The 23595-nt window shown below is 35.9% G+C and overlaps 1 protein-coding gene across 1 annotated transcript in view; it reads right to left on the reverse strand.

The window, feature by feature from the left end:
* The window catches only part of LOC148941145 (uncharacterized), a 239910-nt gene that overhangs the window by 128219 nt on the left and 88096 nt on the right, over positions 1-23595 (reverse strand). Inside the window, exon 10 of the mRNA XM_089104273.1 lies at positions 8263-8445. Coding sequence (XP_088960399.1) covers positions 8263-8445 — 183 coding nt within the window. The remainder of the gene's footprint in view (positions 1-8262; positions 8446-23595) is intronic.

Here is a 23595-nt window from a genome sequence, read left to right on the forward strand (position 1 = left end):
TTTTCCCTTACCCCCAAAACACCTCGACAGCGACTCAGACAATGCTCCAAATTCTCCTCCTCTTCTTGGCAAAGAGGGCAAGCAAACCTATATATATATATATATATATATATATATATATATATATATATATATATATATATATATATATATATATATATATATATATATATATATATATATATATATATATATATATATAGAGATATATAGAGATATATATATATATATATATATATATATATATATATATATATATATATATATATATATATATATATATATATATATATATATATATATATATATATATATATATATATATATATATATAAATTTAATTTAATTTATTTATACCCCACAAATGAACATTAGAAATGGCACTGCGGAGTAAATACAGAAGAAAAAAATAACATCATCAATACGAAAACAAACAAAAACTGATATCACCATGAAAAAAGCAAACTAGGGGGTCGGTGACAGAGGCAACATTACAAGTATTCGTGATCATATTAGAAGCCACACTGACCAGCCGCGCGCAACCATCAGTGACACCATAACGGGATACAATATTTCTATTTCTGAAACGGCTGGGTAAATATATTAGATATTTACAGTATCTAAAATAACCATTTCCAAATCTTCGTAAATCTTTTTTTCTCAGCAGGAGGTAGAATCCAGATAGGAAATTTACTCCTGGAGAGCAAAAACTATTATAAAGCCGAGCTAGACCCTGACGGTTATAACGCCCTCTATTTGGAGATATCTTAACATACGACACACGAATATTTTTTAATGCATTATATACTCTGAATCAGTATTGATTCAGAGTTCATAGTGAATGTATCTGTCAAAAAATTGGATATTTTATTATCATTATCAAACCAGTAAGCTTTTTCAATGAATTATAATCCCAGTGAAGCTATTGGATTTCGCAATATTTGTCAAAGGATTATAATTCCTGACCTATGAAAAAACCTTTGCTTAATCTACTAACCTAGTTTCTGGACATTTATTTATATTTTGTAAAAGTGGTATGAATTTGAAATTTTTTCACTGATAATATTGGAGGTTAGCCATCAAGCAGTGTGATTTTAAATAAATAGGACATCTGATATTTAGAGGTATTTACGCTACAATTGAGATGGAGAAAGAAAAGTAAGCAGAGGGGGGTGGAGAGTTGTTAGCAAGAGCCGTGGTACCCGCTGGGCTCGCCCCTTAAATTGCGGGGACAAGGTAGACAGCCTTCAACGCTTCACTTACTTTTCTCGCAAGGTAACCACCAGAAAAATATTGAATATATAATTCAGCCCTTAAATATCTGCCTAGAATTCGATATTATTAATTATCAAAGAATTTGGTGAATGTGTTTTGGACTTAATCTAGATTATCGAAATGAAAACCGTGCTGGTATTGAATACAGTTTTAAACTTTGTTTCTAGATGCATGACGAAGGGTATTAAGACTGATACTTTTGTTAACAAAGGAATAGAGTTTTTGGAGCATGCCAGTATTATGGAATCCAAAAAAACTTATATGGACTTACTATGAGGTTGAACTCAGATATGAAGAACGATTGAGCGAATGCAAAAAAACTGTGATAACTTGAAGGATACCGTAAAAGCCATATGGCACTGTTCAAAGGACGGTAAAGAGCTTCCAACTATCGATATTCTCGAACCGGAGTCTGTTCCCACCTGTGGTGACGAACTTGTAGTCTGTATTACTACCAAAGTGAGCGAAATGACGAGAAAAATGGACAGTGAGCTGTAACAGTTTTCCCGCAAGTTAGATACTCTGAACTATGGTTTGAAAATTATTGCTAATTCCAAGAATCAGCCTACAACCTCCTCATCAGTCTCTAAATTGCCAAATGTGGAAAAACAGCTATTCTCGGTTTGTCGTTAAAAATATGCCTCCTAAGTTAGACGATCCAGGAAAGCGTAAGGATTTATAACAATCTTGGCACAGGATGATACAACATTAGCGGATGCAGTGCTGAGGCAGATAAATAAGGAATGGCAACTGTCAGTCTCTTCGAAGCAGGCCGCAGAAAAAGTCTCGGCTGCCCTCAAAAGTAGCCATAAAATTGACAATCGACTTGTTAATTCCCAGTTCATCGGTATAGTGAAACGTCTCCCCAGCAACGTGACGGAGGACCTTCTGAAAAGTCTGTCAAAAGACTGTGAAAAAGCAATCAAGTGTGGCAATTCGCAAGCGTTTAAAATGTATTACCCCTCTAAAAGTGCTTTGCCAGCTGCCTTAACGAACCCGATTAAAATTGGTTTCGAACTATTCCGTCTAGAAGAATTCTGCTTTTTGCCTCGAAGGTGTTATCGGTGTCACCATGTGGGACGCATAGCGGCGGACTGTAAGTAAGCTAAAACTTGTAGCCGCTGTGGAGATACTGGCCACAAAAGCTCCCCTGAGAACCCTTGTCAAAATCCTACTCGGTGCCTGAATTGCAATTCGACTAGGCACACATGTTATTACTATGCCTGTCCTGATAACAGAGAAAACTTGAAAGATGGATCACGCTCCCAAAATGTGTAGCATTCAGTCTTGGAATATAAATGGGAAAGCACTTGAGAAAACAGTTCTGCTTGATACTATGAGCCTAACAAATGAAGTAATTTGTATACAAGAGCATCTGCTTTCCGAGGACAATACTAACCTGCTCAAGTTCTCAAGTTCACTCCAGTGTTTTATTCGGCCAGCTGCACGTGTGAAATCCGGAGATCGGGCATCTGGTGGTTTAGCCACTGTGGTGAGACATTCTCTTCAGGCTGAACGTTTAGCATCAAGTAAAGATTTCCTCGCTGTTAAATTGCGCGATACTGTGATAATAAACATCTATATTCTAACTAATTATAGATCTAGCCTCTCGGAAAGCAAGTTCACGGCTACAAGTACTCAGCTAAGCCGTTTCGTCAAGGCTCGAATTCCTCGGAATACAAAAGTTCTATTAATAGGGGACTTCAACTGTGACCTACTTAATACCGAATCTGAAAGGACTCAAATCGTTATAGGTTCCCTTCCTGATCAGTTAAATGTCGTTGATAAGGACAAAACTTACATATTTATCAGTGTTGTCAACACCGTCTCAAATCTTGACCATGTGTTAACGAACTTCCCGGTGAGTGACGAAGTAAAAGTTGCAGCTGATGGTTCATACTCTGACCATTTGCCTTTGTCATTGTCAATAATACTGGACTGTCCAACGTTGTTAGGTCCATGCAAATATCAATGGAGAGCATAGAGTCACTGGAAACAAGTGTCGAATGTTCTCTTTGCGGCTACTTCTGGTGATATCCTGAGTAAAATAGAAGTTCCCTTCCATCTATTGCAGAGAAATGCAAACTCGTATTGCAGTGAAAGTGAAATACGTCTGCAGATAAACATGTACTGTGCAGAAATATCGCATGCTCTGAGTATCGCAGAGAGTGTAGCAGTTCCTGTGAAGCGCATCCATAATATATCACAGGTTAAACGGTGGTCTAGAAATCAGGAGCAAGCGGCGACTTGTGCGTCGGCGAAGCTGTAGCTGAAAGTTTGACATGATAGCGGGAAGCCAAGAAGTGGAGTAGAGAACGAAATTCGAACCCATACTAAAGGAAACTTCAATGAAGCGTTAGTTGCCCACCGTGCAACCCTCAAAGAAAATTTTGCGCAAAAGCTCAATAGGAATCCGAACCTTATTTGGTCGCTTCGGTCTAAGATTGAAGAAGCTAAGCCTACGTCTAATATTTCTGCTAATCAGTGGAGTGCTTACTTCGAGTCCGAGTTCAAAGCGCCTGATCCAGTTCTGCAGTCTTATTACGAGAATGAGCTGGCTTCTATGCTTACCGACACCTTCAACGATTTCTCAGTGTCACCGGTCACAATTTGCCAGGCCGTTAAAAAGCTGAAAAAGGTATACTCAAAAGGCTGCGATAATATTTGTGCTCTACATATTTCTTTAGGAGGTTATGTTCTTTACCATCATATTGCCCATCCTGTTTCAGATGATTTTGACACAAGGGATAGTCCCGAGTTGCTTTAGTCTGGGTGTGGTTATCCCGATATTAAGGAGGAGGAAGCCAGCCAAACAGCCTTCTTAGTATCGGCCAGTAACGATATCTTCAGTATTTTGTAAACTATTCGAGATTGTTGTGTATGATGAGATTTATGATAAGTGTGACATCTCTCGACATCAGTTTGGTTTTCGAAAAGACTTCAGGTACACCCGTGTACTTTATCTTCTTGCTAAAATATTACTTGATTCTCATCTCTCGCGAGAAACTTTGATCTGATGTCAGTATGATGTCAGGAGAGCTTTTGACTCTGGGATTCATGCCCAGATTTTGGTTGAGCTGTGTAATCAAGGCGTGCGTTATTCTATTGTAAGGTCACTACGTGATATGTATAGGAACCTCAAGCTTCGTTTTCGTTTGCAAGATGGTGAGCTATAGTGGGGAGATATCCGTACATAAGAGAATTAAGCAAGGGGCTATAACGTCTCCTACTTTGTATAATAACAGTGATAATGATACAAAACAGGTTGTCTATCCAAGTTACATGTAGAAGAACGTTCATTTTTTGCTTCTGGGTTGTGTAGATGATCTTTTGGACCTGTCTCTACGGGTTTATTTATTGCAAATTATCTTTCTGCATCTTGCAGCATGTTATGCTGATATTGATTTTCACTTTAATTTAGAAAAAGTCTGCTGTTTTTTTTTTTAATTGCCCTGAAGAAAATGCTACTGTCAGGATTGGTGTAATTACTATAACACCGTCGAGTCACATTACATACCTTGGCCTGCCCATTGGTCGTAATCTTCAAGGGACCCTGTCTTTGCTTATTGAACACCTTTCTAAAAAAGTGTGCATTGCCTATGCGGGTGTTGTCACTAGCCGTCGCAATTCAAGCCATAAATATTTGGCTCGTGTTTATAATGCAGTTGCTTTGCCTCATGTCTTGTACGTGTCACCTTTTTGGAAGTTCCTGAGTTATCGAAACAGGAAAGGCATTAGGTTGAGATTTTTCTAGCAGCCTCGATATCTACTTCAAGCGCTGTCTTTTGTTACAAACCGGCATACTGTTGCAAAATATGGAATTGTTCACTTTCTGAGGGCCGTGGAGGAGGTTATTCAGAATAAAGTGAAAAAACTGGAGCTTCTGGATCACGAGGGGGCCCACCTTCTCAAATAGTTATGTTATTATGTAGTTCTTTCTGTTTGTATTTGTTTTTCTTGCCAGTTTTTGCTGTTTCTTTCTTTTCTAGTTTGTGCTCTGTCTTTTTCTGTTTATTGTAAGACAGGTTATTAATAAAATTCATTCATATATATATATATATATATATATATATATATATATATATATATATATATATATATATATATATATATATATATATATATATATATATATATATATATATATATATATATATATATATATATATATATATATATATATATATATATATATATATCTATATATCTATATATCTATATATCTATATATATATATATATATATATATATATATATATATATATATATATATATATATATATATATATATATATGATTTTGCTTAAACGGTTCGAGGAAGCAAGGGATGAGCGGACACGCGAAAATCAATGCGGATATCGGAAAGGAAGATGTTGCACTGACCAGGGCTTCACTCTTCACATTATTCTCCAGCAATGCAAACGCTACAAACTCCCTATAATCAACATGTTCCTTTTATTTGTGGCTGCTTTCGACTCTCTAACTCGCGATACCCTTTGGCGAATCATGTTGGAGGATGGTATGCCGGTTGAATTCATGGAGCTGTTAAAGGCCTACTATAAGCATTGCAATCGACAGTAAGAGTGCTGGGAGAAGAAACTGAGCCCTTTATTGTTGAAAGTGCTGTAAAACAGGGGTGCATATTGTCCCCTGTGTTGTTTAACTAATGTATAGACTGAATTCTAGAGAGTGCACTCTCTAGAAGCAAGCAAGAAGGGATCTCTATGTTAGCAAGAAGGGATTGGGCATTAACGTGTCTGACCTGGACTACGCGGATGACATCAACGCTCTTGCTGCTGATCCAGCAACTGCCCAAGCAATGTTAAATGAAATAAGACATTTCTCTCAGCTACTGGGTATGAAAATCAACACGGCCAAAACTAAAGTCATGGACCTAAACATGCAGTCGGATTATCTGCTTGTGCTTTACGGACAAGAATTAGAAAAAGTTGACAGCTTCACCTATCTTGGCTCAATAATAGACTCTTGTGGAGGCTGGGACCTTGACATACAGAACAGAATCAACAAAGCCCAAGCCATCTTCTCACAACTCCGCCGCCATTTGTAGATCCGGCGGGAGATCAGCATGAAGAAAAAACTTTCTGTCTATAAAGTGGCTGTTAGATCTGTTTTCTTCTATGCAGTCGAAACTTGGCCACTGAAGGCGCTTCATCTCCATGATTTTGAAGTCTTTGACCACCGCTGTCTATATATATATATATATATATATATATATATATATATATATATATATATATATATATATATATATATATATATATATATATATATATATATATATATATATATATATATATATATATATATATATATATATATATATATATATATATATATATATATATATATATATATATATATATATATATATATATATACATGTATATATACATGTATATACGTGTGTGTGTCTGTTTGCAAATGTGCTTTTCAAGTTTTGCCTGTTGCAAGTGTATAATTATAGACATTTAACTGTTTAATTAGACATTTAACTGTTTAATTATGAAGGCACTAATTTGTTTATAGGGTTACTGAAGAATGAAATAGATTGCCATAAGAGGTAGCAAAATCACCTAATATGCAGGTGTGGCGATCAAAATAGGGGTGACAATTGGGTGGCAGTGAGAGAGACTGTTCCCCTCTCCCGCTAGATTTCAAAAATACTTTTTTTGGATTTTCATTGAAATATACCTTTTTTGTGTTTTCACTTAAAAAAAAAACATGAAAAAACAACAAAATTACCTCCCCTAGATTTTAAAAAATACAGATTTTTTTCATGGTAGAAATGAGCGTTTCCGCCGTGGTTTACAGGAGAAAGCAGCGTTAACTGCAAAGCCACCTTTCATCATCAAGAATTTAAGACCCCAGTGCCAGTACCATTTGCGGACCCCAGTGCCACTCGAGCAAAGTCAGGGGACGTTTGAAAAAAAAAACAAAAGGCTTTAGCAAATTCAAAGGTACTAAAGGCTCTTTCACCAGCATTGGAAATAAAATTCCTTGAAAATTTTGGAAATCTTAAATTTTGATTTTTAGAATATTTCAAAAACTTTTGAAAATTGTGATTTTAAAATGGTTAAATCTATAAATCTACTCTAAGATAGCATTATGTATCCTGCAATTCTACTTTTACGTAAGTGATACTTTACTTTTATTTTCTTTAATTTTGTTTCCTTTATTTTATTTTCTAAGAGATTGCCAAAGATCGTCCTTGTCGGCCAACCTTCTAGGGCCAAACAAAAGCAGGTCATCCTTAAATGGGCTGGGAGGATGTCACAAGGAAAAGTTTAAGGGAAAAGGGACTTCTTGGGAGGGTGTAAAGAGGGAGGATTTGAACAGATTGCGATGAAGGAGCATGCTTAGCTGCGTCGACATTAGGCGGCTTGGTGCTGTGGCGAATTGTTAGTAATAGTGGCAGATTTTTACTTTTATTTTTGATTTTTTTTTTATCTTTCACTTTACTTTTACGTAACTCTTTATAATGCCTTTTTAGCCAAAGATATATAATTTATTACTGAGGTAGCCTCAAAGAATAAAAATTGAAAAAAGTCACAAAATAAGAGTAGCAGTAAATAAAACACTTTCAAAATATAATAATTTAGTAATCAATATCCTATTTCTAGGTAACCTATTGAAATACCATCTTGAGGAGAGGGAGAGCAGGGGAGAATACTGCAACGCTAATGAAAGGTCCAAATGAGTTGTAGTCCATCAATTAATAGACAATTAAGGACCTAGATACACAAAAATTTCCCAATGGACTAAAAATTCATGAAATATGTGCCACAGAAAGGGGAAAATCTCCTGTGTCTACAAGGCCTCCATTTACTTTTAAGAGTCTTTTAGGGTCATTTTTAGGAAAATTTGAGGTCCCTGGTCACTCTCACAAGAATACGAAAAGGGCGGCTTTAAGGAGGGTTTAAGCAGGTATTTTGCGCTATATTAAAGGTTCAGAAGAAATTGACTTACCTCCCCTTGACCTCTTTCTATCAACGAAGGAACTGGTACTATTACTTCTGGCCTGGATTCAACTTCAACTTCGGAAATTTTTGAGGCTTTCAAGGCGGATATTTCGACCTCCAAGTCTTGAATCTGGCACCGCAACGAGTCCTGAATTAACCGATGTTCAGCGTGCATAGTTGAAAAACGCTCCTTAATAAATAATAGCTGTTTACCACTGGAACGAACAAAATAGGAGGAAGGAGATTCCATATCTCCCCCCTCATAACAAATCGAGGTTATATGACATGTTCAATAATTTTTAACATTGCCCATAAATATAGTCTGCTTTGCGGTTTTCGTAAGTTGCCCCACCCCCAAACAAGTCCTGTATGTTCCAGGTTCTTCAAGAAATCTATAAGAAAATACAGATGGCTCCATATTTATCTTTAGATTATTAAATATATTATAAAAAGTAAGTGCTGGCTGCGGACTTACTTTAAAGAGACTCATTGGCCTAGGGACTAACTTTAGAGACAGGAGCTTTAGGAGCCAATAAGACACCTTCATAGCGACTCATAGACCATCAAAGGCCAGCCCCTTTAAGTCCTTGCATATCAAAATTCACTGAGAAAATGACGCAAATTTTGTGTGCATAAGTTTTTAGCTCTAAAATTGACCTATTCGAAAGCATTTTAAATAGGCTAAAATATAAGGCTACATAAGTTAGTAGGTTCTACAAAAAAAGAAGCATATACACGGTATTGTCCGTGAAATACGCAATTAGTATTGGAAGGCATGGAATAACAAAATTCAATGGCCCCGCTACTGCATATAAGGGTGATCACCCTGTCAAAAGCCCTATCACCTTTATTTAAGTTCAAATTATTTTAAGATTTTGACCACCTAGATAATTAAATGTTGAAGCATTAAATAAAATATTTTCAGGTCATTTCCCTCGCTTCAGCTAGTGAACTTGACATAATATAAAGAATCCATAAAAAAAAAGAATGCCACCCCCCTTTAATTAAAGTCGAATCAAGGAAAAAAATTTGCTTGCATGAAAATATACTTGTTTGTTTTTCAAACATGAAAAAAAATATTTACTAGTTTAGTTTTTAATTTTTCAAAATGTTATATATTGCAGAACGTGGACTACGGTAGAGATTACAAATAAGTACATTACAGATTCATTGCAAATAGTGAATCGCAGTGATATAAGATTACCGGTGATGGAAATAGGGCCAGGGATTACTATATTGTCAACGGCACACCTTTCTTAGCAGCTCATCATTCTTCTCAATAAGATAATTTCGAATGCTTGAACTTTTTTTGTATTATCTTTCTATTTTAAGTTCAATAAAGAGTTTCTTAATTTGAAACATCAACGTTACAAATTTACACATTTCTTTACTATATTTTACGATAAAGATAAAAATATTAATACTTATATCTTTCTGTATAATTGCTAATAAGAATTAATTATAAGTGCACTCAGTAATTTTCCAAAAACGGGGGAAGAGGACAGATTGAATTGGCAACCACTGGAATAGAAGCAGACTTGATGCAACCATTCCCCCTCCCAAACCATGAAGATTGGTAATTTGGCAATCTTTGGAGTAGTTTTTACAATTTTATTTGATTAAATTTCTACCTACAAATGGGAACATGTCCTGAACTCCAACATCTACGAGACAACCTAAATACTAATAAAATCAATAAAACCCAAACCCAACCCAAATCAATAAAATAACCTTGGAGGTGCTGCACCTCCACTTTGTGCCTCAAATAACACAGATTAAATCTGCATATTATTCCGATTCAAACAAAGCACCATTCTTTATTACCTAAAAAGATGGCGGTGGAGGGGGACTGGAGGACGATGTTGGATTGCTAGCCAGCCAACTTCGGTCATCTAGCCATGTATATTGAAAATCTTTCCATAATTCTGATTCTAAGAGATACAACTTGCCTACCTCTCAGTAACAGGGTCGGAAGTTAAAAGACGACGGAGGGGCCACAGGCCAACTTAGGTTCTCCTTTCTGTTGAAAAGAGAGGGCCAAGGGCCTTCTAGTACTTTCTTCTAGGGAATTTACTTACTTACTTTACTTAATTAAAAAAACACGATTATAACACTTCACAATTTACAACTACTGAACTAATGAAAAAACCTAAGTTTTTGCTGGCGTGCAGTAAAACGGCTAGCCATTTAAAAAACACATGAACAAACAACAACTAAATAAACTAAAAAATGATGGAAAAAATATCTAATAACTTTCATTTTGATGGTCCACGGAATAAATATCTTAATGCTTCATTCGACATCTGGGCATATTCCCTTTCTGCATGAAGCAGCAAAACTACGCATTCTCCGAAAATGCATCTCATACTTTTAGAATACACAAAGGAATTTGGTTCTTTACTCCAAACCTGTCAGCAATTTAATGACCCTTAATGACTCATTAAAACAAAAAAAATTCACCCCAACAAATGATTAAACTTCAACTTTTTCAAAGCTTAATTAAAAAATTTCATTTTCAATACTGTAAGACAATTACAGAACAGAGATACATAACTTCACATACTTCAGGTTAAAAGTGAAAACTTTCAAGGACTTTAGAGATCAGCGTATGATAATTTTCAAAGTTCATAGTTCAAGTTTGGTTCCTCCAAAACTCATTATTCCTTTTGAGATAACTTAATTCTCTTCAAGTCTAATGGATAAATTGTAGAACAGTGCTAAACTACAAAACTTGAATCAGGCCACACATCGAGTCTCGATCTAATCGATGTCCCACTTGCGTGGTTGACAAAGGCTCCATAATAGATAAAAGATACAGGAAATTAGGACAGGGCAAGGGAGGTCTCGGGCTCTTGTCCCCCATATATCGAAATTCTTACGATGTTTACGATATTAGTCTAAATTAATATTTTACGTCTTAGAGTATGATTGAATTTCTGGTTCTTTATACTTTCTAGAATAAGCGGTTGAACTAGATATGCATTTGAAAAGATATCCCGTGTCTTCAAGGCGTTTTAATATTGTTTCTTAGCTACAGATGATTGAACTACAGATATATTTGAAAAAACATTTCATTTATAAAAGGCGTTCTAATACTTTACATATTCAAGTCAAATTCAATTCCTTGATCTAAGTACGTTTTACGGTAAGTAGTTGAACTACACATCCATTTGAAAAGGTATTTTATGTCTTCAAAGCGTTTTAGTATTTTACGTCTTCAAGGTATTTTACGTCTTCAAAGCGTTTTAGTATTTTACGTCTTCAAGTAAAATTGTATTTCTGGCTCTACTTACATTCTATAACTAATGGTTGCATTACACATCCATTTGACAAGGTCTTTTATATATTCAAGCTCTTTTAGTGTTCTACTTATTTAGGTACAATCGGAGTTTTGGTTTTCTCCTAGAAAGTATGAATTATAAATTCTGCTAAAGAACTAAATACACTTAGAGAGAGAGAAAAAAAAAACAGAATAAGGCCGAGTTTCACGAATCTCATGCAAATATTCTGTTTGCTTCTGCTTCGGATCAGGATCAAAAATTTGGTTTCATCGGCCGGCAAACTAGCGTTTAAAATAAACAAATAAGTAAACTCACTGACGGTGGGCAATTTCTCTGAAAAACATATAACAAATCCTCCACGGTCTTTTCAAGCGCTTACAGTTTTAAGCGATACTTGACCAGTGTCATCACTGCAGCTCCCAATATTCTAATCTTGGTTCGCAGACTTATTTGCCTATTATCCCAAACTTTTTTCAACTTTGAAAAAACGCCCTGGGCTTAGCACCCATCGCCTTTACTGCGTAGGTAAGTGAAGCTGTCCACGTGATCGATCTTCTCGTTACGCAACATCACCTATTCACCTTATTCCCAGTCTGAGCGTCTTAGTCTTCTTAGCATTAATTCTCAAACCTATTCTTACACCCTGAACCCTCAAAACCTTCAAAAATTCATTCGTTTTGTTAACATTCTCATCTAGGAGGCTGAAATCATCAGCAATATCTAAGTATAGGAGAAATTTGCTTCTCCGTTTCATCCAATATTATCCCATAGCCATTGTTTTACAGCAACATACCAAAATACTGGACGAACAAAGGGAATATTACGGGAAAACGTTTTTTTTTTTTAGCCACAACAATGTGGCTAACAACAATTATTCTCGAATATAGCACTAATCATTTTAATGTATGATATTTACTCCACGAACTTCAGAGGTTTTATGACTCAATAAAAGCAAAAAACTTAACTCCAACAAATGATTAGATTTCTAACTTTTTCATAGCTTTATCAAAATATTCCAGTTTTCAGAGATGAGTACAGAAGAAAGACATAACTTTCCACACTTCAGGCTCGGAGTTAAAACTTTCAAGGACATAAAAAATCAGTGGACTGTAATTTTTAAAGTTTCCAGTTCAAGTTAGATCCTTCCAAAAGTCGCTATTCCTTTTGGGATTATTAACATTTTTTTAATTCTGCTAAAAAACTAAATAAAATCAGAGAAAAAAAAGAAGGAGGCCAAATTCACGAATCGCATGTAAATATTTGATTAGCTTCTGTTCCGGATCAGAATTAAAATTTCGTTGGCCGGTGAAACGAAATTTTAATTCTGATCCGAAACAGAAGCTAATCGAATATTTACTAATTGTGGTCTCGTTTCTGTCTTTAACTGGGACAAGTCCGGATTGACCACTCCCTCTCAATTTATTAACATGCCAGTACAATATTTTACTATTATGCCGCCTGGCTGTATCTTCCAAATCTTCGGCAATTTAATATATGGCCTCCACTTCAAACCTCCTTAGTTCATATTTTAATGCTTTTTCCACTTTCCTTGCATTCCTTTTGTTTTCATATGATCTGTCACTCAGATAATTCTTGTACAAGTCCTTTCTCCTTTCTATTAAACATAAGGCTTTTTCACTGATACTTAGCTGCAGTTCTAGCTTTCTTCCGTAAGACACCTTCAGCAACTTCACAAATTATTTTTCTTATTCCAAGCATCTTCCATATTATCAAATTTTAAACTCTCAAATTTAGTATTCAACTGTTCCTGGAAAGTTTCTCTCAAATCCTCATCCTGGAGTCTTCCAACATCATAACTTCCTGGGAGGCAGTTACCCTTCCGATATTTCAGCTTTCAATTAACCCTTGACACTACTAGATGGTGATCTTTACTTTTAACATCAATAACAGCACTCCAATTATACCCTATTATCTTGTATTGATCCTGCAAGTCTTCGGTTTACCATAATATAATCAATAAGGTTTGGAATAAATCAAATAATATTAACATTTTGATTACTAAATATCAGTATTTGTATATTAACTGACAATGCACATTCATTTGTATTTTTTTGAAGTTTTTACGACAACTCTATTTATAAAAACCTTATATGCCCCCAGGGATGAACTTAAAACCTTTGCCCTGGGGGCTCTGGGGGGTTTGTCATCCTTAAATACATAATTTCCAGCACTTTTAACTACCTTCAACAAAATTACTATTTCTAAATTTTGATTGATTGTGTTTGGTGAAAAGGTGGGCGTGAGAGGGGGGTCAATTACTCTCCACCCACTTTTGACTATTAAAAAGGGCAATTTCAGTTTTCAAACAACTAAGCCCTTTTTTACAACAAATGTCTATATAAACCTTATATGCCCCCAGGGCATAACTTACAACCCGTGCACTGAGGGCTCTGAGGGGGTTCTCATCATAAAAGACCTAATTTCCAGAACTTTCGACTACGTTGAATAAAATGGATATATCATTTGATTGGATGTGTTTGGGAAAATGGTGGGCGTTAGAGGAGGGTTAGTTGCCCTTCAATCACTTTCGACTATTAAAAGCTCACTAGACCTTTCAATTTCCAATTGAATGAGCCTTTTTTAAAGTTTCTACAACATCGTTTGCTATAAAAACCTTATATGTCCCCAAGGCATAACTTACAACCCTTGCCCTGAGGGTTGTGGGGGGAGGGGTTGTCATCCTTAAAGATCTAATTTCCAAAACTTTCAACTACGGTGAATAAAATGGCTATCTGAACATTTTGATTGGATGTGTTTGGGGAAAAGGTAGTCATGAGAGGGGGGGGGGGTTCTCAAATCACTTTTGACTATTAAAAAGGGCACTAGCCCTTTTAATTGCCAATCGAAAGAGCTCTTTTTCAAGTTTCTACGACAAAGATTTCAACAAAAACTTAAATGCCCCCAGGCCATAACTTATAACCCTTTTCCAGAAGACTGTAAGGGGAGTGTCCTGCTGAAAGGCATAATTTCCTGAACTTTAAACAGCGTGAAACAAAACGGCTATCTCAAAATTTTGATTGGATGTGTTTGGAGAAAAGGTGGGCGTGAGAGGGGGGTCAGCTGCCCTCAAATCATTTTCAACTATTAAAAAGGGCACTAGCCCTTTGAATTTCCGATCAAATGAGCCCTTATTCAAGTTTCTATGACAGATTTCAATACAAACCTTATATGCCCCCAGGGCATAACCTATAACCCTTGCCCTGAAAACTGTGGGGGGGGGGGGTGTCCTGCTCAAAGGTATAATTTACTGAACTTTAAACTGCGTGGAAAAAAATGGTTATCTCAAAATTTTGATTGGATGTGTTTGGGGAAATCGTGGGCGTGGAGTTGCCTTCCAATCACTTTCGACTATTAAAAAGGGCACTAACCATTTCAATTTCCAATCGAATGCGCCCTTTTTGAAGTTTCTACGACAAAGCGTTCTATAAAAACCTTACATGCCCCCAGGGCATAACTTAAAACCCTTGCTCTGAGCGCTGTGGGGGGTTGTCATCCTCAAAGATCTAACTTCCAGAACTTTCAACAATGTTGAACAAAACGGCTATCTTAAAATTTTGATTGGATGTGTTTGGGGAAAAGGTGGGCGTGAGACGGGGGGGGGGTTAGTTGCCCTCAAATCACTTTTGACTATTAAAAAGGGCACTATACCTTTGAATTTCCAATCGAAGGAGCCCTTTTTCAAGTTTCTACGACAAAGATTTCAATAAAAACGTATATGCCCCCAGGGCATAACTTATAACCCTTGCCCTGAAGATTGTTGGGGGATTGTCCTGCTCAAAGGTATAATTTCCTGAACTATAAACTGCGTGGAACAAAATGGCTCTCAAAATTTTTATTGGATGTGTTTGGGGAAATCGTGGGCGTGTAAGGGGTGTTAGTTGCCTTCCAATCACTTTCGACTATTAAAAAGGGAACTAGTCATTTCAATTGCCAATCGAATGAGCCCTTTTTGAAGTTTCTATGACAATACGTTCTATAAAAACCTTATATGCCCCCAGGGCATAACTTAGAGCCCTTGCCCTGAGGGCTGTGGGGGGTTGTCATCCTCAAAGACCAAGTTTCCAAAACTTAGAACTACGTTGAATAAAATGGCTATCTCAAAATTTTGACTGGATGTGTTCAGGGAAAAGGTGGGCGTGAGAGGGGGATTATTTGCCCTCAAATCACTTTCGACTATTAAAAAGGGCACTAGCCCTTTGAATTTCCAATCGAATGAGTCTTTTTTGAAGTTTCTACGAAAACACCTTCTAGCGACAAAAACCTTATACGCCCCCAAGGCATAACCTACAACCCTTGCCCTGAGGGTTGTGGGGGAGTTTCTTCCTCAAAAACATAATTTATATCTGGAAATCAACTACGCTGAACAAAATGGCTATCTCAAAGTTTTTATTGGATGTGTTTCGGGAAATGGTGGGCTTGAAATGCGTGTTAGTTGCCTCCCAATAACTTTCGACTATTAAAAAGGGCACAAGCCACTCTCATTTCCAATTGAATGAGCCCTTTTCGAAGTTTCTACGACAACTTCTTCGATAAGAAGTGCCTTGCTCTAAAGGAAAAAAATAAAAATAATACGTTGTGCCAACTTCGTTCTTATATGCCCCCAGGGCATAACTTAAAACCCTTGCCCTGAGGGTTGTGGGGGAGTGTCCTCCTCAAAAATATATTTTCTATCTGAAAATCAACTACGCTGAACAAACCGGCTATCTCAAATTTTGATTGGATGTGTTTGGAGGAATGATGAGCGTGGGGGGGGGCTAGTTGCCCTCCAATCACTTTCGACTATTAAAAAGGGCACTAGGCACTCCAATTTAAAATCGATTGAGCCCTTTTCGACGTTTCTACGACAACTCCTTCGATCCGAAGTGCCCTGGTATGGAAAAAAAACAACAAAAAAATAAATCATACATTGTACCAACATCGTTCTTTACTTAGGCAGCGCTATTGCGCTGCCTATAATATGATCTATCACTCAGATAATTCTTGTACAAGCCCCTTTTCCATTCTATTAAACATAAAGCTTTTTCACTAATAATCTTAGCTGTAGTCCCAGCTTTTTCCCTAAGACACCTTCAACAACTTCACAAATTAGTTTTCTAAAATTATTCCACATTGTCAAGTTTTAAACTGTTAAGTTTAGTATTCAACTGTTCCTGGAAAGTTTCTCTCAAATTCTCATCCAGGAGTCTACCAACATCATAACTTCCCAGGAGGTATTCACCCTTCCGAAATTTCAGCTTTAAATTAACCCTAGACACTTTTACTTTTAAAATCAATAACAGCACTCCTATATACCCTAGTATCTTGTATTGATCCTGCCAGCCTTCGGTTTACTATAACATAATCAATACGGTTTGCTGTCTTACCATCACGTGAATACCATGTTAACTTATGAGCCATTTTATGACCAAACAGCGAATTGGTTATAACTAGATTGTTATACCTACATAACTGCAAAAGTCTGTATCCATTACTGTTTTCTTTTCCTACTCCGAATTTACCTAGGGTAAGATACCATCTATCCCTATTTCTACCGACCTCGGCGTTAACATCCCCTAGTAAAAACATCAGATTTCTACCTGGGACCCTGTCTATTTGGTCCTGTAACTGTAGGTAAAATTCATCTGAGTCACTAGTATCTCCATCAGTTGGTTCTACAGGGGCATATACTACTATAACTGATACCCTGAACTTTTCAGTCACAAAATGAGCAATTTGTATTCTATTATTAATACCTTCCCAGCCTAAACAGGACTTAGCAGATTCCTTATTCATCATGAGCCCTACTCCCTGTCTATGTACCCCATCCTTCCTGCCTGAGTAAACAAATTCTATATCACGTAATTTCAGGCTTCCTACACCTGGGATATGAGTTTCTTAAACTCATAATAAGTCTCGTTCGAATCGTCTGGATTCGTCAGTCAAAATGTTGATACGATAGTCGTTTTTTAACGTCGTAACATTCCAAGTTCCAATTTTCATTTTCTTTAAATCATTGAAATTCTTTTGGCCTCAGGAAAAGCAATGTTCCCGGATACCAATACAGGAAGGGGATCACACATCTTCACAAGTCTAAACCCGCACGAAGTCCCTGGGACCTCCAGTACGAATGGAGGCTTTGTGCTATCCTGGGCCCATCTTGGTCACAACATGATTTTCAGCACTTGGCGATGCTCTTCTATCAACAAGAGTCGAAATCCTGTAAAGACAATCTCAAGCCTATTACCTACGACTCATTATATATTCACGCCTACAAATATTATGCTATTGCGGGGAGGCTGCCCCATAGTAGAAAAATTAGCTAGGAAGAGGTTTTTCAGTCTAAAAACGCTCGTCAAAAGAGACCAAGCCCAGAAGAATCATCCATTAATCAGAATCCCATGCAAATGCTGTGTTGGTTACTAGACTATAATTCCCTCGAGGAGCGCCAGTCCTCAAGTGGGAACAGAGTTGACCGCAAGGTCCCCAGCTTTGCAGGTACCCCGAAAGGGTCGAAGCAGCCCTTTGCAGAGGCCGTTGTCCATCGATCTGGATCTTACACCCTGCCGCAGTTGTCCTCCTATAGAGGATCCTTCCGCGATGGTGTTCTAAGAGAAATAAAATAAAAAGAAGAAAAAACAGACTACTGAAGCTAGGTTCAGACAAATCCCATTTCGTTTCGGAAGCCTGTTTTGACGCATCCCAAAACATCTCTATGGATGCGAATATTTAGTTCGCTTCTGTTTCAGATCAGAGTTAAAAATTTCGTTTCTACGACCGGCAAACGTGGATTTCCATTAATAAACTTCCCGTTAAGGCACTGACAAACTTGTGCTATCTGATTTTTTTTAAATAAAAGAAATCTTCTGTCTTAAAGAATTCTTTTTTTAATTTTTTCAAATGTATGAATTTTAAAAATATTAAAATAAATTTGGGGAAGAAATAAAAAAAAGACAGGGGAAAAAACACATTATTGAAAATTAGTCCTGACAAGAGTCCAATTTCACTTCGGAAGCCAGCTTTGATGTGTTGCAAAATTTCCTGATGGAAGCAAATATTTGGTCAGTTTTTCCGGCCGGCGAAATTCCGCTTGGAATAAATAAAATAATCTTGTTTGTGCAATAGTGAAAAAAACTGGCATTCTTTTTAGATAAGTATTCAAAGATGTCCTCCTTTTTTAAGTTTTCTTTTGAATTCTTTTCATATCTGAAAATTTTCAGAAAATTTTAGTTCTGAAAGGTACTAAGGTAAACTTGGAGGAAAACATCAAATCGAAAAAGCAAAAACATTTTACTAAGGTTGAACTATTACAGGACTTAATTTTTTTTTTTTGGAAGACTGATTTGACGTATCCCAAAATAGGTTTATGCAGACGAATATTCGGTTCGCTTCTGTTTTGAATTCGACTGGCGAAATTGCTGCGCTTAAATGAAATAAATCTTATCATTTGCACGCTGGTAAAACTATCTATTAGATGGTTCAGATAAGTATTTAAATGAGTCTCTTATTCTCTGAGACGACTTCACACGGAACTTTACTTTTAATCAGATATGCCAGCCAGAATTTACGCAGCGACGTCACTTAGTCGTTTTCGCCCAGAAATTTGCCTGTCAGAACATGGATTGACTCTTTCTCTCTCAACATTATTAATATTATGCTTTGAAAGCTGAAAGGCTTTCCAGAAGTTAGCTCTTTTTTCAATAGACACCTTTTCCAATAAATGCCTTTCTTTTGATTTTCTAAATTCCTTTCTTTCAATATTTTACCCGATAAGTTTCATCTTTTTGAAAGTTATCCTTTAAATAGTGATTCAAAAGAATCTTTTGGTTTTACAAGCCTGTTTTATTGTATTCTCTTCAACAGCATAAATTCTGAAAGAGTACTAAAGATAATTGAAGAAAGGAACAAATTGAAAAAAAGAGATGGATAACTGAAAAAAGGAAAGAGAAGTAACCAGACTACTTATACTTATTAGATAGCACATTCCTTTTAAAAAGAAAATTAAAATAATGAAATTGTATAAGTATGTTAAGATTCTACTCGTTTTATAAAATAATTTAGTATAGGAAAAAAATTGAAAAATTTTTAATGACGTATTTTAAGAAAATCTATTTTGCTCAAAATATACTGTTTTTATTTGCATTATTCAAATTCAAATTCAAATTCATTTAATTAAAAAACAAGACATAGCTCTCGTGGGCAAAGCCCAAATATGATATCTCTTAGTCATAATTAACAAAATAAAGTTGTCTAATAAAACTTCGTCAGGATAAATAAACTAAAGGATAAAAACACTTGAGATTGAGAATAAAATTATCTGGTAAAACTTCGTCAGGATAAAAATAAACTAAACAATAAAAACACTAGAGATCATTGTAATATTTCACAAAACTTGGCACAAAGCTTTCACTGTAGCGCATGGTGTTACAGTGGACTGGGGTCAGTTTCGGGACCTTCTCAGCCACTTCCCTGGGGGGACGAGATCTTATAGGGACAAAAGGTGGGAAAAGGAATGATCGGTAGATGGGATGTTGAAGGAGGGAGGAGCCAAACCTTTGGCATAATTTTCCTCGGCGGGAAGAAAGGGATTCAAGTTTAAATTCCTTGAGGTAAAAGGAGTAAGGTAGAGGGGAACCGCCATAAATGATTTGCAATGATCTCTTCTGAACTCGTTCTATTTTATTAATTTAATCCTGGGTAAGGGCAAAGTGCCAAACCGGACAAGCATATTCAACTAAGGGGCGGATGAAAGTGTGAAATATTAGTTTCAGCTTGTCCTTAGGAACTTGAAATTTTTTCAGTGTTTTTAGCATTTGGATTGCGCCGTTAGCTATTTTTAACAAATTTCTTTGTATTCTCCCGCCATGAGAGGTCAGAAGAAACCCCCACACCAAGTAAAGTTATTTTATGGCTTATTAGCTCGGAAGCAATAGGAGGTTCGAAAGACAGTTGAGTATTCTGAAGAAAAGAAAATGTCGTGACCAAGCATTTGTCTTTATTCACAACCATGTTTAGTTCAGTCGCCTCTGAGGTAACTTGGTCAATGAAACCAGCAGCATTACTCTTCAAATCCTTAGATACGATTTCCGTTAAGGACAAGTCGTCAGCGTATTTCTATCTGTCCCCCAGCTCAGCAGCAATTTCATTTATCATGAGGAGGAAGCCCAGTAACTTAATCACAGTATCTTGTGGAATTCCACAAAAAACTGGCAGAGAAGTGGAAAATTGGTCTTTATACTTCACAGTTTGCTCTCTATTTGTTAAGAAGCTCTTGATGATTTTGATAATAAAGCTGGGTATATTTTTTTCCGCCATTTTTTCTAAAAGGATTTTGTGATCAACAAGGTCAAATGCTTTTTTGAAATCAATTGCAATTAAATTTATCCATTTTCCAGGTTTCATTAGGGATTAGAACAGCTTTTTTTAGTCTTTTGGGTGTATTTAATATTTATATTTGTCACAATCATTTCTGATTGTGTCACAATTGTATATTTGTTTAATATTTGTCACAAATCAATTAAGAAAATCTTAACTTCAGTTAAAATTCATCAGTTGATACGGAAGGTAAAAATTAATTTTATAAAAAAAAATCTAGTATTTATCTTCCGTAATATACAAAAATTCAAAATTTTGGATGGATGTTGAACAAAACCTAAAAAGATTATTAATATTGTTTTTAAATGTAAAAGGAAAAATTCAGCCCGGATTCGTCAAACCCTGAGATCAGGGTTGCCATGACCTGGCTGATCTTTCTTGGAATAACAATATGCACTACTACTGCTACTAATAACAACTCACTGCAGCACCAAGTCGACACAGCTAAGCACGCTTCTCCTCCATCCCAGTACAATAAAAAAAAATGGTTTTATACCGCTGGCTACAAGGGGGAGGAGGAAGGGCAAGGATGAAAAATACTGTATAAAAATCCCAAAAATATAAATCCCAAAAAAGTACTACAAAGTAAATCAGAGACTTCCTAAGTAAATAACTATATTTCTGTATTGTTTTTTATGTTTTTATATATTGCTTTTACCAGCCAAATCGCGAGGAAGCCAAATCGAAGTAAACAGAACTTCAAGATGGCTTATTCAATTGGAAATTGAAAGCTCTATTCCCCCATTTTAAGAATCAAAAGTGATTGAAGGGCAATCAGCCCCCGTCCCATGCCTTTTAAACCCTCCACCGTAGCCCTCCAAGGCAAACGGTCGACATCTTGAGATAGCCATTTTTTCAGGTCTAAAAAGCAAGCTTTTGGGGCCGACATCATCCAACCCCCCACCCCCCGGGCAATAGCCCTTTATTCTATAAGCCACCACCTATTCACAGATAGCTTTTAGTAGAAAGGGTCGTAGGCTCTTGATTATCCGACCCGCCAGAATCTCTTAAGAGTTGTTTACTAGACCAAGATTCCTAGAATTTCCCAGGAGTACCTTCTGGAAACGAAACGTGTATCTGAGTAAATCAAAAGATGCTATGTGTTCCCTAGTTTTAAAATTATCTGCAATGTCTCGAGAATGGTTTGGGGGGCCGAATTGAATATTGGGGAGGGGTGTCGAGTGAGCCTCAAATTTTGCATAAGGGGCGAAGGCAAAGATAGTTACAAAGAATAAATGATGCAATGGGCTTAGATGGTTTAGGGGGCGTTAGCCCAACCACAATTTATGGTAATTTCTATTCGTTTTAAGTTTGACTTGATTAGTCAATTTATTTTTAAATGATTTTATGATTCATTTATTAATTTATAGACAACATGTCATCTTTATGTTTGATGTTATCATTCATTTCAATATCTTTTCGTTTTGGGTTCATTAATTTATCAATTTATGTTCGTTTTAATTTTTAAGTGTTTAATAAGATGTTTTCTGCTCGTCGCAGGTTCTAATGTGGCTCTTTACTTTTCCTTGAAAAACACCATTCCTTGAAAACGTTTTCTAAAATTAATTTGGAGAAAATTAAATCGAAAGAAGGAAAAGCATCATTTACGCTTTACTGAAAAGCCTTTGTATTTCACATAGTGTCTTGTTTATATGTCCTAACACAACAAAAATATTGTATCTTGACACTGTCCATGGTGTATAAACAAGACTTGGGGTGCCCCCTCCCCTTCCCTACCTCTCAACGTCTGCCTGTCTCGACGTCTATCTATCAACGAAAACGACTTTGATGTCATTTCCATTTCTTTGAAAAAATTTGTATTTCTTCTGTATTTTTAATAGTCTGATTTTTGTTTACCAAAACATCAACAACAACAAAAAAAACATTAAAAAGGTAAAATCACCATAATAATCAAAATGACAAAATGACAAAAGAACTGATGAAAATCATTTTTTAACATAAAATGATTAATGATGAAATTCCGGCAATTTTTTATTTACTACTGTTATAACTATAAAAAAAATATATGAAATACATATTGTTTTCAGAAAAGCAGAAGTGACACTGCAGTCTTTAGAACGTTTATGGGGCGTTAGCCCTGATCCCACTTGCAGTCATTTCTGTTCGTTTTAAGTTTGACTTAATCATTCATTTTGATTTCTATTCGTTTTGGGTTTCGTTTATTCATTGATGGCAGATCTGCTCATCTTAAGCTTGAATTTATTTTATTTTTGCTTTTATTTATTTTATTTATTATGATTTTATTTTTGCTCTTTGTTGGTTCTAATATGGCTCTTTACTCTTCTTTGAAAACTTTTTTTTTATATAAGCATTGGTCTGGATTATTTTTTGTTGGTTCTTAATTGACATAGTTTTTTTTATTGGTTAATCATAATAGTTTTTGTAAAGCTTCTCAGTTTTTCTGCTTAAGAATTAAGATTTCAGATTGTTATCTAAATTTGGGACAGAAATTTGAAAACAAGAATAGTTTTGTACAATATACTTTATTTTTTCATTTGTTATAACAAATAACAATAAAGACAATGCTTGTAGTATTTTTATAATAATTTTACTATAGAATCTTAGGCAGATGGAAAGGGGGATTGTAATGCTAATGGATTGAAAATCTGCTTAATATTTGGTCTTCTATGGGGCTAAAGCCATCCTGACCCCCATCTTGTCATACC

Source organism: Artemia sp. Qi Xiang Cuo, chromosome 18 (assembly GCF_049724085.1).
Source record: "Artemia sp. Qi Xiang Cuo chromosome 18, ASM4972408v1, whole genome shotgun sequence".
Lineage (NCBI taxonomy): Eukaryota > Metazoa > Arthropoda > Branchiopoda > Anostraca > Artemiidae > Artemia > Artemia sp. Qi Xiang Cuo.